This window comes from Miniopterus natalensis, chromosome 4 (genome assembly GCF_054644295.1).
Source record: "Miniopterus natalensis isolate mMinNat1 chromosome 4, mMinNat1.hap1, whole genome shotgun sequence".
Classification (NCBI taxonomy): domain Eukaryota; kingdom Metazoa; phylum Chordata; class Mammalia; order Chiroptera; family Miniopteridae; genus Miniopterus; species Miniopterus natalensis.
In genome coordinates, this window is record NC_142084.1 from 100,082,096 (window position 1) to 100,097,461 (window position 15,366).

The 15,366-nt window shown below is 59.5% G+C and overlaps 1 protein-coding gene across 1 annotated transcript in view; it reads right to left on the reverse strand.

Annotated features, from left to right (window-relative positions):
• FAM20C (FAM20C golgi associated secretory pathway kinase) overlaps window positions 1-10,962 on the reverse strand; it is a 28,282-nt gene extending 17,320 nt beyond the window's left edge. The window contains exons 1-3 of the mRNA XM_087816132.1: window positions 10,403-10,962; window positions 8,592-8,770; window positions 1,280-1,358 (exon numbers count right to left, since the gene is read on the reverse strand). Coding sequence (XP_087672258.1) covers window positions 1,280-1,358; window positions 8,592-8,770; window positions 10,403-10,956 — 812 coding nt within the window. The 5' untranslated portion in view covers window positions 10,957-10,962. The remainder of the gene's footprint in view (window positions 1-1,279; window positions 1,359-8,591; window positions 8,771-10,402) is intronic.
• Window positions 10,963-15,366: the final 4,404 nt, after the last annotated feature.

A 15,366-nucleotide genomic window follows, 5' to 3' on the forward strand; every position in this document is an offset into this window, starting at 1 on the left:
CTCTCTTAAAGAGAGCCTTCCGTCCATGCACAGGCATGGCAGCTCTCCTGGGACCCCGACCTCAGGCTGGCCTGGCATCCTCAGGCCTTTGCCATCCCCTGGTCTCCTTCACATCTCTGTGGGTAGCGTTCGCACCCCCACCTGCACCAGGCAGCCTCGGCCCACAGGCAGGGAGGCCCGGGCAGGCACCTTCCCTCCGTCCCAAGGAAGGGCAGCAAGAGGCCCAGAGACAGCGGAACACGAAGACAGGCCTCGACCACAGACACAAACTGGTACCTGCACTTGTTCAACCTGTAGCGTATCTGAAATGCTTCTGGATTAGTTGTCACCTTTTTAAAATCTGAAGATTAAGCAGGGAAAAAACCATATTTGTAGCTTATTTTGAAAAAGTCAGGACAGATGGCCAAGAAGCCACAGACAGCTGCCCTTCTGGTGGGAACCACGCCCTGCAGCTACCACAGTCCCCACCAAGCCCCTCAGCCTCCCACGACTCCCATGGCCCTGGGGGCACTTGGGGTGCGACCCTTGCTCTCTCCTGCCAGAGCAAGAACGCCTTGTTTGGGACTCACAGGAGGTGGTGGGACAACCTTGGTCCCGTGGGACACCCAAGCCCCGGGGTCACACACCTTCAAAAGAAACGTCACCAACCACAGATGCTCCTCCTGAGTTTCCTTGGGGTGGTCTGCTATTCAAATGTCCCCTCTCCACCATTTCCACACATTTTCACGTGCATTCAGTGCTTCAGTGTTTGTTTTGGCAGCAGTTTTTATGTTATCTACAGCAGGACAAGTTACAGCCCACCCCGGGTTTATAAGCGAAGCTTCCCCGGTACACGGCCATGCCCATCCACTTCCATGTCACCTGGCTTTGGGGCGAGGGGGGCAGCCAGAGTAGCTGCGACACAGATCACATGCCTGCAGTCCCGAAACACCTATCAGCTGGCCCCTTACAGGAAAACTCTGTGGACCCCTGAGGCTTGTAGAGGGAGCGTCACCTCCGTCAGGGGCGTGTCCACGTTTAGTACCTGCTTTAAAACACTCTCTCGGTGGAGCAGAAATGATCTGTAGTGGGTTTCCAACCATGTAACGGGGATGGGGAGCAGTGGGCAGCGGGGGGCTTCCCTGTGTTGCTTTGTCAGGAGCAGTCACCCAGAGTTCACCTCAGAACACTACGGGGGGATGCACTGCATCTTCCACCAAAACCTAGTGCCTGCAGGCAACCCCAGCTCTGGCGAAGACCCCTCTCCGCACCCCAACCCCCGCCAGCATCCTGCACTTACTTCATGGGCTTGAACAGAGCCTGACCGTAATTCTGGAACGTCATGATAAGCTTGAGCTGAGTGCCCCCCGACTTCATGGCTGCAGGGGAGGAAAAGAGACACAGGGTCACCTGCTGCCCCGGACCCCTCTGTGGACAGCGAGGCCAGCTCACCACTCTGATCCCACGGCCTGGGCCCCCATCCTGCCTGGAGGTTTGGGGTTTCCCACAATGATGCCGACACTCCCTCCTCCCCTTCAGGTGTCAGGCAGAATCTCTATATATTCCAACCCGCAGACAAAGGGACTGGCTTCAGGAATGCTGGGTGCATGTACCTGCCAGCAGTGCCTCCCTCCCCCCAGACACACCTGCTCACACCTAGACACCTGCACAAACGAGCTACACACACACAGAGCTACACACACACACTACTGTGGCCCAGTGTGAGCTTCTGAGCTCTAGAGGAAGCCTGAGCAGGTTAGTCTGAGGGCACCCTGAAGACCCCTTGGCTGGCAGCACCCCACTCATCAGAGGGGCTCCCAGGGCCTCCGTGTGGACACCATGGGGGTGGAGGCCCTGTGCTGGAGCATCAGTGCCTTGAAGGGCTTTGCTGTGGAGCAGCCTTAAGGCTGGAGTCGCTGCTCAGCTTACTTGGGCTGGGTACCCTAGGAGTTCACCTTTCCTGACCTTAGTTTCCCCTTTCGTTAAGTGGGGCTCAGGATTCCACCCAGCCTCCTCCATGGGGTTGTGGGAGGATCAGAACTAGGGACATGTATTATTTGCCTTGTCAGCACCCCAGGGTGCTATTCACATGTGACAGGGGGATGACAGTCACACCCTCCTAGGACACTAGCACCCCAAAGGGGGTGACACTGTGATGCATCTGGAGAAGCACCCGGCTCGGCACATTCAGAATGTCAGACTGTCACAGGGAACGAAGGATGACTGAGAGTTATCTCCCTGTAGGTGGCCAGTGGCTCCCCTGGCCTCCGAGTGTCAAGCTCAGACCCTTCTTCGAGGTTCCGAGCCTGGCCACTGGCCCGATTCTTCCCTATGCAGTGTCAGCTCCGGCCATGGCCTGGCTGTGTCTGAAGGGGCCCTGGTCTGGGCATCCAGAACAGAGAGCTGTTGCGGCTCCACAGATCAGTATGGGACATGGGCCTGTCAGTGGCTCTCCCAGCCTGCGCCCTCCTCAGGGAAACAAAGCCAGCGACAAACACCAATTCCCTCCAAAGCACTGGAAATAACCTTAGGCTGCCCTGCCCTGGGCACGTACGAGAGGCGTCGTAATCCCACGTGTGGGAACGCTACGTGGCCCTCATGGCGGTGCCAGGAAGTGTAATGACGCAGCAGCTGCCTGTGGCGCGATTATTAGCACAGATACTGCAGGGACGGACAGACCGCTTTCTTCTGAAAGGTGTGTGTAAGTGGGGGGAAAACATGGACATACAGGTGGGCAGCTGAAGCCCGATGGTTTCCTCTCAAGAGAACTGCAGGTGAATGTCATTTCCTTTCCCCTCATCTGCACTTTCTAAATTTCTACACCAACTATGACATCTTTAATAAGATGAAAATAGCAGTAGTTATTACAAAAACGAGTAGCCTGATGGAGCCCCACTTGATGTCCGCATTTCCATTTAATAACTGAGGTCACTGGATTTAATTATTCCTTCCTGGGCCAATCAGAGACAGTCCACCTGCTCTTTCCAGGACCTATAACTCTGGTTTCTCTTAATAACAAAATATTATGCAAATCTGGCCAGTTTAATTGATCTCCACTGTGTTCCCAGCTCCTCCCCACAGAGCAATTAGAAATAAAGGGCACTAGGCTCCACCAGTGACTAAGGGCTCCAGAAGCGCCAGCTCTCGCTACCTGTCCTGGGCACCGTCTTCCTCTCCTCTGGGGACTTGTGCCTTCCCACGCTGCCACCACTCACGCGACCACGCTGCAGGCCACGAGGAAAGACACTGAGGATTCTGCTCTGAGATCAGATGCCGTCTCTCTACAAAACCCACACCTCACTGTTCAGTGTCCTGCAAAGGCCAGGGTGGGGAGAGGCAGGCGTGCCCAGGGGCCCGTGCTTCTACCCCGCAGGACGGGCCCGGGGAGGTGGTCAGCTCGAGGGCCACAGCAGCGGAGCCAGGACATAGAGGAGGCCTTGAGGAGGAGGGTGTGAATCTGGGGTTTCTTCTTGCACGCAGACTGAGGGTGGCAACTTAAGGCAATCTTGTCCCAGGGCTGGGAGAGGTGTTGTGGGAGCAGAGGCAAGCTCACAGGAGGAGCCCAGGTGTGCGGGCAAAGGCCCTGCACCAAGAGCTGCTGGGTGGGCCCTCACCTGGTCTGGTCTTCAGGTGTCCCAGTGGACAGAGGTCCATCAAAATCCAGCCAACCTCAGCCCTGGGGAGGGACCCGAGGGGTGAGCCCACCATGGGCAGGAGGCCAGGCACATACCAGTGGCCATGTCCTCAGAAGTCACTCTCACCCTGACTGCATCCCTGTGCCATCTGCCACCTTCTCTCCATCCCTGCAGCCACCACCAAGTCACCAGTGCGCAGTGCACTCCAAGCATGCAGGCTGGCTCCCTCTGCACCCACCCACAGCCACATATCCTTGCGGTGCTGCTGTATGTGCCCCGCCCTCCAGCCCACCTGCCCAATGCACCTCCCACCCGCAGATCCCTCCCATCAGCTCAGTTGTTCCTGGCATCCCTGAAGTCACGTCCCCTTGGGGAACTGTGTGTTAGATATGTTAGTAATTAACACTGATTGGTAGTCATTGACAACATGCATCATTAATCATACATGTTAACATACATGCACACGTCACCGTAATGCTTTACATATACAACTCATAGCTCATCGGCACTGTGACGCCCATGGCCACTAACACACTCGGACCCGGTCAGTGCTGCCCAGACTCAGGCCACCATGTCACCCCTGTGACCTGTGAGCCATAACCGCTGCCAGCCTAGACCACACTTCTCTGTAAGACAGCCGCTGCCCTGGGTAGAAATGCAGTGTCCCTCCCTAGGGTCCCAAGGAGCAACTGGATCACACACCTGTCAGATTCCGGGGCCACAGCTGCCATCTGCTCAAAGTGGAGAGAGCAGATGTGGGGGCGGGGGGACAGGACCCTGGGTAAGGACCAGCACAGGCTTTTGTTCTTGACCTTGGACCAGACGGTGGCAGAGGGAGGAGAGTTGAGGAGGGCTCGGCTATTTGCCGCCTTCTCCACATGTGGCTTAGTCATCCTGGGGGTTGTTTTCATCTTCCCTTCCTCGGGGATGACCTAGGGCCCCTCTAGCACTGGGCCTGGGGTGTCTGGCTCATTGGGCATTTTCAGGCTTCTTTCTTCAGGCCCCAGACACTGGGACCGGCAGCTGCTGCCTGCCACCTGGGATGGGAGGGGCGCCTGTGGCCTTTCGGGTGATGGGACACCCAGGCAGCCATTCAGCCCCAAAGCACCCTGGGCAGCGGCCCAAGGGCTGCCCCACACAATCTTTGTTCCTCAAGCTAATTAGTCCCGGACTCCAGCTGGTTCTTGAGTGCCCAAGACGAGTCCTATGGGACTGTTCTTTCTTGTTCAGGAACCCACTACAGGTTTGTCCAGATCTGTCTGCATTTTAGGCAAGAGGCTGCTCGAATCCTCTCAGGCCAGTGTGGTTTCTCCTTTTTAAGTCAGTCCAAGTAAAGAGCAGGTAATTGCATCATTTATTCTTTGCATCCATGACTGTGCACGGCAGCCACGTGGCCCAGCTGCCAGGAGCCTGGCTACAGACACAGCTCTGCTGGCCAAGTGCTTTGTGAAGTGGACTGGTGGCTCTGAGCTGGAGGACTTCATGGAATCACCCTGAGAGGAAGTTTCTAGAACCTTGCAGAGTTGCGTTCCCAGCTCTGGTGGACAACATGAGCAGCTCAAAGACTGAAGTGATCACCGGGCCGGACAGCTGAGGACAGAATCCTGAGCCGAGCAGGGCCTGCTGACCACAGGTGAGCCTCCCCTCAGAGGCCTCAGGTTGTCTATTTGTAGGGGCGGCTGGAGGGCAGCTGGTTTTCTGGCTCTTTACAGTTGGAGTCATTTTTACACCCACACTGCAGGTCACTGGGGCGTCCATGTCTTGTCTCTTCCATTTCATGCCCAGAAGGGTGGCGATACCAAACCTCGAGTCCTGAGACAGGCCCTGGGCTCTCATAAAGGGGCTGCCATCCAGGGTCCCCCATGGGGCCTCTGAAGGCTGCAGCCCACTCTGGGTCACAGCAATGCCAGGGTCAGAGCCACCAACAGCAGGCAGCTCTCATCTAGGGACCCGTCTCTGCACCTGCCCAGCAGCAACTGCTAAGCTGAGGGCCCAGCCAGGGGTTGTCTCAAGCAGCTGGGTTTCCAACCAAATGTCCAGATGGATGTGGGGGAAGACACCTCTTGGGAAGTGTGCGTTCACCGTACACACCTGCAGCCTGGCCTTAGGTGGGCTCTTCTCCTGCTCTCCGAAGACAGGCGACCTGGATCTGGACACCTGGTCTACTGGACACCTGAGTGCTGCTCCACTCTGCTCACATGTGAGGATTTCCTGCCTCCTCAGAGGAGCCTTTTCACAAATGTGAACTCACCTGGGAGCGTCTCCAGACCCCAGCCAGCGGGAGAGTGAAGCCAAGTTTCTGGCAGAGGCCTTTCTCCACTGGCTGCCTCAGGGGAGGTGCTCTGGCCACCCCACAGAGACCTAGCTAGCTGGACACTGCCCATCCTGTTCTCAGCTTTCTCATTTACTCAGGAGCCTCTTGATAACCCTGTGAAGTACATTTATTGGGTTCATGTCCTTTCTCTGGGGGCAGAAGTGTTCGGGGATTATGACCAAAGTCCAGGTGGTGTCTGTGTAACCACGTTGCGTAACCAACGCCTGAGTGGGCTGGGGTGAGGCCCTGTGATCAAACACACTCTAATTTCACTGCAAGTAAAAACAATAAGGACTCATAAATAGTCCATCTATTTGGCTTTCCCCATGAGTTCGGGGTGAGTCAGGCTTCTGCTGTTGAATGAGTTGTTTGGATCTCAGATTTGCAAGCTGGAGATTACAGGGTCCAGGTTATAACCATCAGATGTTCCCCATAAGCACTAGAGGTTGGTCCATGTGCCCAAAGTCACTTTGGCTCGTGACTGGTAGAACCAGGACCGACCTCAGGCCCCTGTTCCGTCTGGGGGATGGCTCCTGGTCCCATCAGTGAAACTTGCCAGCAACTATAGTGACTGCAAATGACCAGCCTTTGTGCTGACGGGCTCAGCCCCCGAGGAACAGACGGGGTTTGGACCAGCTGAGTCAGTGTGACAGGGTTCAGATCAGGTCCATCAGTGTAGTCGGGGGATGAGTAAGATCAGTTCAGACAGCCTGAAGGACACTGATGGGCAGAGACTCACCCCTGAGGTGGGGGTGCCCCAAGGCCAGGCCCCTGCAGGAATGGGAGGAGGAGGGGGCCCAGGGTGGGCAAAGCTGCCTGTGGGCCCTGGAGGCCTGCTCCCTCCCCCCCCCTCCCGCTGCAGCTGCCCCCTGGACTCCAGAGCCCTGCTGTCTGCACAGAGCAGTGTCAAGTGAGAGCTGAGAGGCTTCTGCTCCCTGAAGGGTGAGCCTGCCCAGACTCTGCACCCTAGCACCCTGACCCTGCATTTGCTCCCCCGGGGCGGGGCTTAGAAGCCCAGGCTGCAGAGCACTAGTCAGTACTTTACAAGCTTGCTCACACTCACTGTCTTATTAGAACAAGGTGTAATCTCCCTGAGAGACACAAGCCCACTTGGCAGATGGGGAAACCGAGGCAGAGAGAAGAGCACACCAGCAGCAGCAGAGCAGGCCCTTTTAACGTGAACATTGCACTTCCCTAAAACCCTCTAAAATGTCCTTCTCATTTCCTGGAAGGCCCCGCCCTCCCTGCCCCTTCCGCCAGGAAAGCCTACACTCAGGTAAAGGCCCAGGTGAGGTCTCTATAGAAGGTCCTCCTCACCCGCCTTCCAGATGAGGGTCTTCTCCTTTCTAAATGCTCCTAGACTGTCTGTACGGCATTTAAAGCACTTATTCCTGGTCACTGAGAGTGCCCCCCTGGAACTCCCAGGTCAGCTGGATTCATCTTCAACTCTCCACCACCCAGACAGGGGCCCGGAACACAGGAGGTACCCACAGAAGTCTGCTGAATGGATGAGTTCGTCAAGGCCCTGGATGCTTCTGTAACAGGCACAGCTGCTATCAGTGAAAGGGACACCCAGCTGTGGTCCTCCGAGACAATCCCCGCCTTTCACAGGGACTGCTTCCCAGCACAGCCCGGAGCCCTGGATCCAGGGAGGGTCAGCAGGGGGGGCTGGGGTAGGGCTGGGCTCGGAAGGGGTTCTTAGATTCCTCCTGGGCAGCAAGCAAGGAGAGAGGACCAGAGCCTGCTCTGGCCAGCTCTTTCTCCAGGGTGAACATCGCATGCTGGGAGAGGCCATACGTTCTGTCTTCCACAGCAAGGTGACCCCCAGCAAGCAGCTCAGGGTTAGCAGAGCCAGCCCAAAACCACCTCTAAAGTACTTTAGAAAACTCACCTGCCAGTCTCATAGGTAACACCTGACTGCCCTTTGTCAGAACCAAACAGAACCCCAGCTGGTGGGAACCCTTCCAGCACCAGGATTGCTTACCAGACACCAAGAGCTAGTGCCCAGAACTGCCTGCTCCCCGCAGAGCACAGTGTGGAGACCTGCACTCACTTGTCTCACCAGGCTGGGTGCACCCGCCTGGGAACTGTGCTCCCCACCCCAGGGCCCAGCCTGTCCCCCATGCTTCTCCACCAAGCCACTGTGGACTGCCAGGGACCTTCACAGAGAATCACCTGCAGGCCAAGAACAATGGCTTACACTCCATGCTCAGAAACTGCTGCTGACGCCTTTTCCTGGAATTAGTAACTAGAGCCCTTTTTTGTCTCATTCAGCAGGTCCCAAAGCCCTCAGAGATGTTGCCTCCCAACTAAACGCATGGGCCTCCACCCTGGACAGTGGAGTCCCGGTCACTTCCGGTCCACATGGAATGGCTTGAGCACCTGGCTGAGCTCGGATGCTGGCCCAGCCACAGGAAGCCTCCGGCTGCTCCACTGTGCCTCCCTCACCGCTGAGGGAGGGGCCGCAGCCCCAGCGGTGCCTCTTCTTTGCTGGTGGGGGGACCTGAGGTCTAGAAGTGCTGTGCCCTCAGCTAGGGAAGGACTGAGTGCAGCATCCCCTCAAGTGCTGATGGCAGTGAAGTCACCTGTCCCCTCCCTCGAGGCCTGCTCCAGCAGGGGCAACGGCTCCCAGGCCCCATCGCAGGCGTAGTGAGGGAACCTACCCACACTGGTTATCTTCTGCGTGCTGAGGTCCCGCAGCAGGGCATCGACCGCTGGGTTGTCCCTTGAGTACAGCTCATACCGGTTAATGCCGATGTGGAATTTGAGCCAGTTGGGGTAGCTGTCCACTGCTGCCTCCCCCGTGGGTGAGAATTCTTTGTCTTCAGGACCTTCGTGTGGCCTACAGAAATGACCGGAATCAGCAGGGAAAGGACAGGGACAAGGGGGGGTCAGGCTCAGCTGCCAAGGCTTTAACTTTGGACCCAAACAAATGTACTTTATTCAAAGGTGCCTCTGCACAGTCAGGACCCTGCCGTGTCCGCATTTTTCCTGTGGCTGTTGTTCTACCAGCTAATGATATATCTAAAGGCCTGTAATTCTTACCTAGCCTCGGAGCCGCCACAGACAGCTATAACTAAAGCAGGAGCAAACCCAGGACGTAGGCGCTGGGTCCCACCGCGTCCGTCCCAGGGTCACCCAAATAGCCTGACAAGCGTGATGTCAGCTTGGGGTAGGAGGGGCCTTAGCTCTTCCCTGGGGCAGGAGACCGAACTCATCTTTGACCACAGACCGTGTGCAAGTCTCAGACACGCCCAGTCTGTCAGAAACTTTCCCTGGGAACTCTGCTCTGGTTCCAACAACCTGGGGTAGGAATGATGCAACAGACTAAATTTAATTTTAACAAGAGCAGTCTTGGGTGGGGAGAAAGGAAGGAGGCAGGACCTGCCACCCACGAGGCCGTCCTTACACGCGTCTGGATCAAGGCCAGTCTTGGGGGAGCAGACCCTGCTTCCTGCTGGGCTGGAGGGAGAGGTGGGCTAGTCTCAGCTCTAATTCACCTGCACATGAGGCCCTTTGAGCCCCAAGTCCCCTCCCACAGTGGACACGATGGGGGGCTACCTCATTGACCGTTGGCCCTGGGCTCTGTCTCCTCCGAAGGACCACAGGCCAGGCCACTGCTCTGATTCCCAAGTTTCTGAGCATTTCCTTGAACCTGGCTGGCAGACAAAGCCCAGAGGCCCTCAAATACACACCTTGGAGTGTTTAGATACAAAACACTGGGCCCGGTCAAATTTCAGGGAAAAAGGATCTTTCTAAGAGATTTTGGACACCTGCCTGCTCCCCTCCATGGCCTGGGCGACCTGCAGATAGTTATTTACCCGCTGCTGGTTAATATTTCACTACTCTGGGTTCCAGCATCTGCTCATCTTGATCTTTGCCTGAGGAGGGCCTGGGGGAGGGTTTAAATCAGGACAGTTTGCAGAGGAGCTTCTGGCGGAGGCTCCTCGCCTTTATGAAGCTGTCACCAGTCTCACTGGCTGGGAGAGCACCTTCCTTATGCCTTTTGGAGCCTTCACACCCCTCTGCTAGCTGTTCTCAGTGACTGGCTTACACAGACCGTGCCAAGTACTGACAGCCTGGCAGCCGCAGCTTCCCGGGGCCGGGGCCGGGGCCGGGGCCGAGGCAGGGGCAGGGGCAGGGGCAGGTAGGCTGGCTGCACTTGCTCACCAGCTCACTCGTTCAGAGCCTGCCTCCACTGCCCAAGCCCGGGACCAGGGCCTGGCGGGCGCAGACCCTCCGGCGGCCCTGCCCGCGGGCCTCCCACGGGAGCAGCTGCCCGGCTCCTGAGACAAAGGCAGCGCCCTGGGCAGAGGCAGCGGGCGGCCCGCAGAGCCCCCCCCCCCCCCCCCCCCGGGACCGTGCCCGAGGCGAAGGGCCGGCCCGGAAGGCGCAGGGGCGTCCTCATCCTCCCAGGGCGCCGGGCGCCTCAGGCGGGGCCCGCGGGCCCACCCCGCGCCCTGGCCCCACTCACCAGTCGGGGTCCGCCGCCGCCGCCTTGGGGCTGAGCCTGATGTCCCCGTTCACAGCGAAGAGGGCGTCGTCCTCCGTTAGCGGCGGGACCGCGACCCGGTACAGCGGGTGCTCGAACAGCCTGGCCAGGAGGGAGCCGCCCCCGCCGGGGCCAGGCGGCGGCCGGCGGGCGCCCGGGTCGCGGAGCAGCGGCCGGTGCGCGGGGCCGCGGGGCCGCGGGGCGCCCTCGGCCGGCTCGGCGGCGGGCGGCAGCCTCTCCAGCGAGTGGGACGAGAGGTTGGAGGCGGGGTCGGAGCTGAAGTCCTGCAGGATGCGCAGCGTGTGCTTGTTGGGCCAGCCGGCGTCCGCCTCCCCCGCGCGGCCCCGCGCCTGGGCCCAGCCCGGCGCCCCCGCCGCGGCCGCGGGCTGCGCGCACGAGCAGCCGGACCCCGCCGAGGGCCGCGCGCGGCGCCGCTCCAGCCGCGGCAGCAGGTCCAGCGCGACGTGCAGCGCGCAGGCCACCAGGAAGACCACCAGGACGAGCACGCGGAACCTGCGCACCAGGACCATCTTCATGGCCGCGCGGCGGGCGCCGCCGGGGCCCGGGCGCCCTCCCGGAGCGCCCGCCGCCCGCGCCCTCTAGTCTCGCCGGGGCACGAGCGAGGCGCCGCGGCGCGGGCCGAGGTCCATCGGCGTCCGACAGCTACCAGCGCCGGCGCTGCCCCCGGGCGCGCACCACGTGTGAGGCTCCCGCGGCCGAGCCGCCCGCTCGCCGGGCCATCTCGCGCCGGTGCCTGTCCCCCCGAGCGGCCGGCCCGGCCCGGCGGTGCCCGTTCGCGGAGCTGCGGGCGCAGGCGGGCGAGGCCCCCGCGCTCAGTGGCCGGCTCCGGGCTCGGGCGGCGCTCACCCGGCGCGGGGGGCCCCGGAGCGGCGCCCCATTCCGGCCAGGGCGCGGCGGCCTGGGGACGGTGGCGGCGACCGCGCGGCGCAACCCGATCCGGGCTCTGGGCCGCGCGGGCGGCGGGCCGAGCGCGGCGGCTCTTTCGGGCAGGGCTCGGCGCCCTCGCAGGGCGGCGCGGGCGCGGGGCGCGGGGCTGGGGCACCGAGAGGCGGGCGAGTCCCGGCAGGTGCAGCGGCGCCCCCGGAGCGCGAAGCCCGCACGGCCGAGCTCTCGGCGCCCCGCGCCCGGGCGGGCAGATATCCGAGCGCCGCGGAGCCGCCCCCCGCGTCAGCGCCCGCAGATTGGCGGAGCCGAAGCCCCGCGAGTCCCGCCGGCCGCCGACTCCGTCCCTTCCCTTCTCCCCTCCCCTCGGCCGCGCCCCGCGCCGCCCCTGCAGCTGCGGCGGGGAGAGGCCCTGCGCGCGCGGAGGCGGAGGCGGAGGCGCCGGGGGCGCGGCCCCGAGAGCTCTCCGGCCGGTCCGCCTCCCCGGGCCGGCGCCCACCCGCCGCGGCCGCCGAGCTGCAGCCTCGGCCCCTCCCCGGCCCAGCCGCGGCCCGAGCCGGCCAAGTCCCTCCCCGCAGCCTCCGGCGTCTGCGCCGCCAGACGGCGACCTCGCGCCCCGCGGCGGGCGGGCGGGCGGGCGGGCGGGGCGAGGGGCCGCGCGGGACCCGGGGGCGGGCGGCGCGGGTGGGACTCGCGGCCCCGGCGCTTCTGGACCCGCCGCGAGGCCCGGCCCGCCCCGCCCTGCCCTGCCCTGCCCTGCCCTGCCCGCGGGGACCGCGCCCGGCGCCCGGACCCTGGGCTCCCAGAGGGGCTGGTGCGCGGCTCAGGAGGCAGCGCGCCCGTTCGCCTCCGCACCCGGCGCTGCGTCCACGGCCAGGCCTTCTGGGCCCCAGCCCGAGCGGGGAGCAGGGACGCGAATGTCACCCCGAAGTCGCGGAAGGTAAGTGAGCCTGGGGCACGGTGGTTCCTGCCCTGCCCTGCCCTGCCCCAGGCACTGAAGTTTCTAAAGCAGGTAGGTGGCGAGCGCCCCAGCCACAGCCTCCCGGCGGGCACGGGGCGGCCTCCGTGGGCGGCCCTTCCCCAGCTCGCTCTGCTGTCCTGGGCATCCCGCCGCCCTCCGAAGGCCTCAGCTTCCTCTTAGGCGGGTTCAGGGGACCGTATCCCTGTGACTCACCCTTGAATCTCAGTGCTGGCCCAGTGCCTGCCGGTCAGCAGGGTCCCGCTAGGTACTTGCTGAGTGAAGGAGGGAGGCCCTCCCTGCTCGCCTGGTTTGAGATGAGTGAAAAAGCCGGACTGGCGCCGATGGATTTGATGGGGAGATGGACACTTGGGACAGTTTCATCCTTGGAGCTGGAGCTCCCTCCCTCCCGTTCACACTGACAGCACTGTTTGTGTGCAGAAGAGGTAACTTTGGACTGGGTTGCCCAGACAGCCAAGGAAATGATGTAGAACTGAGATGCAGGTGGACAAGCAAGGCCCCCCACTCCTCTGGGGGAAGGGACCAAGGACAAGCCTCATGGCACATAGCAGCTTAGACCTGTGGTCACCCTGCCCAGCAAGTGTCTCCTTGGCCTTGGGGTCCTGTACCCTCCACACCTCCACCAGCCCTCTCATGGTCAGCGTCCTCAGGGTGGGCTGATCCCATAAATCACAGACAGGTGGTTTCCCACTGAGGCTCCCTGAGAAAGTGACATTGGAACAGAAGCACGAACGTGAGGGAGTAGGAACTTGGAGGTCTGTGGGATGGTGTTCTGAGCGCAGGAACCAAAAATGTGAGGCCCTGGGATGGGCCCAGAGGAACATCAGGGCCTTGAGGTTGGAGTTGAGGGGGAGGAAAGGGGACTGGGACATTTCAGAGGGATGGGGGAAGGGGAGCTGCACAGCCCACGTGCTGGCATGCCTCCTTCCTCTGGAACACCCAGCCTGCCTCTCCCCACTGCACCCGCCCCTCCCCGGCCCAGCCCAGCGTAGAGGAGGGAGACCCAAGGGACCTGCCCACCAGCTCAGGTCCTGGTGCCTACACCTCTCGGGTTCTGCAGTGTTTTCCTAAGGATTACTCATATGAGACTCTTGAGGCTGTTGACCACAGGCCCCATGGCCACAGGCTATTCTGGGAGCCAAGAGTGTGTTGTTGGGCTGCCAGGAGGGCTTGTGCTCTGGGCAGCAGGGAGGAGGGGGTCGTGGCCTTCCCTGGGGTGTGTGGTTTAACCCTTGTCTGGTGGCACAGAGAACACGGCAAGATTGATGCCCTTCCACACTCTCCTGGGACTTGGCCAACATGGGGCTGATGGTAATGGGCCTGGGTGGGCGGATTTACATGAGATGGGGACATAAAAACCAGTGTCCTCTGTGCTGGGTTCGAGGAACTGTGGGGACTGTGGGGAGAGGGGAACTGTTCTGTGCACAAAGGTGACCTCATCCCTAAGCTGCCAGCACTGACTCTCTAGCATGTCCATCTCCTTGCTGGTCCCCTGGCCCTTTCATTCCACAGCCACAGCCACAGCCACAGCCACAGCCACAGCCACAGCCTGGGGGTGGGGGTGGGGCCTCTGGAAAATAGAGCCTCTTTGTTCTAATTTTTTATTTTTTATTACTTCTAAATATATCTTTATTGATTTCAGAGAGAGGAAAGGAGAGGGAGAGAGAGAGAAACATCAGTGCTTAGAGTCATTGATCGGCTGCCTCCTGCACGCCCCCCACGGGGGACCAGCCTGCAACCTGGGCATGTGCCCTGACTGGGAATTGAACCTCGATCTCCTAGATCCCAGGTCAGTGCTCAACCGCTGAGCCACACTGTCCGGGCCCTTTGTTCTAATTTAAAACAACACGTCAAGAAACCCCCAAACCATCGAATAAGGCAACAAAAAGCTTGATGTCACTTTCCTACGTATTGTGTCATTTGAACACATACTTTATATTCTTTCTATCTGCATGAAATAACCACAAAGACGACTTCTGACCACAAGGAAAATGTCAAGGATTCTAAAGACAGATATCTGTCTGCTCACTGAGGTGTATAGACACACACACGCACATACACGTGCACACACACACACATACATGAACATGCACACACATGGACATATATGCACACATACACATATACACAGAGACACACATGTGCATCTAATCTGCAGTCTGCTCACTGAACACAATGCAGTTTAATAAAACATAGACTATGATTTGAAAATATTTCTACCTGGGAACTAATAACACAAATAAAAACACTCACGTATAATTTGGGGGTTTCGAAGGAAACCGAAAGGGAAATTACAGACTATTAAAAAATGAATGAAAATGAGAACAGCACCTATTAAAACCTACAGGATGCCACCAAAGAGGTGCTCAGAGGAAACTTGGAGTGATAACAGCATTTATTAGGAAATGAGAACGACTCAAATTAAGTGAACTCAGTTTCTGAGGAACTAGAGAAAGAGAAACCAACCCAGGTAAAAAAGAAAGGCATTGGTACTGAACAAACCGAAACAAGTGCAATAGAAAACGGACAGTGGTGAGCGGGCTCCTAAAACGAGGGCATTTCTCTGAAAAGACCAGCAGAGGTGTCCTCGTGCGACACCCGATGAGGGAGAGGAGAGAGAAGACAAAGCAGGTGCCCTTAGGACTGAGCGGCGATGTGCCTCCATACGAGGGAGGTTTAAAGTCCCGGGAAAGCGGCACCATCCTGTCTGATGCAAACAAAAAATGTGTTTTTAAAGAAAAACTGAAATGACTAAAACTGACTCAAGAAGGACTAGAACATGAAGCTAGACCACCCACCACAGAGGAAATAAAAAAGGGTCAAATATTTACGCCTAAAAGCAGAGGTTGGCCCGTTGTTCCAGAAGCTCCCTTGGGCATTCAAGGAAAAGACACTTTGCCCGTTCCTGACCTTGCTCCAAAGTAGAGTGACCTGGAGATTTCTGCAGATGACATCTACCCCAGGCGAGGCCCCCTCAGCTGAGACCCTGGCACCTGGAAGCAGAGGTTACTTCACTTTCTCCACTTCAAAGAGAAAATCATGTGATTAATCAATAGGTGTTGAA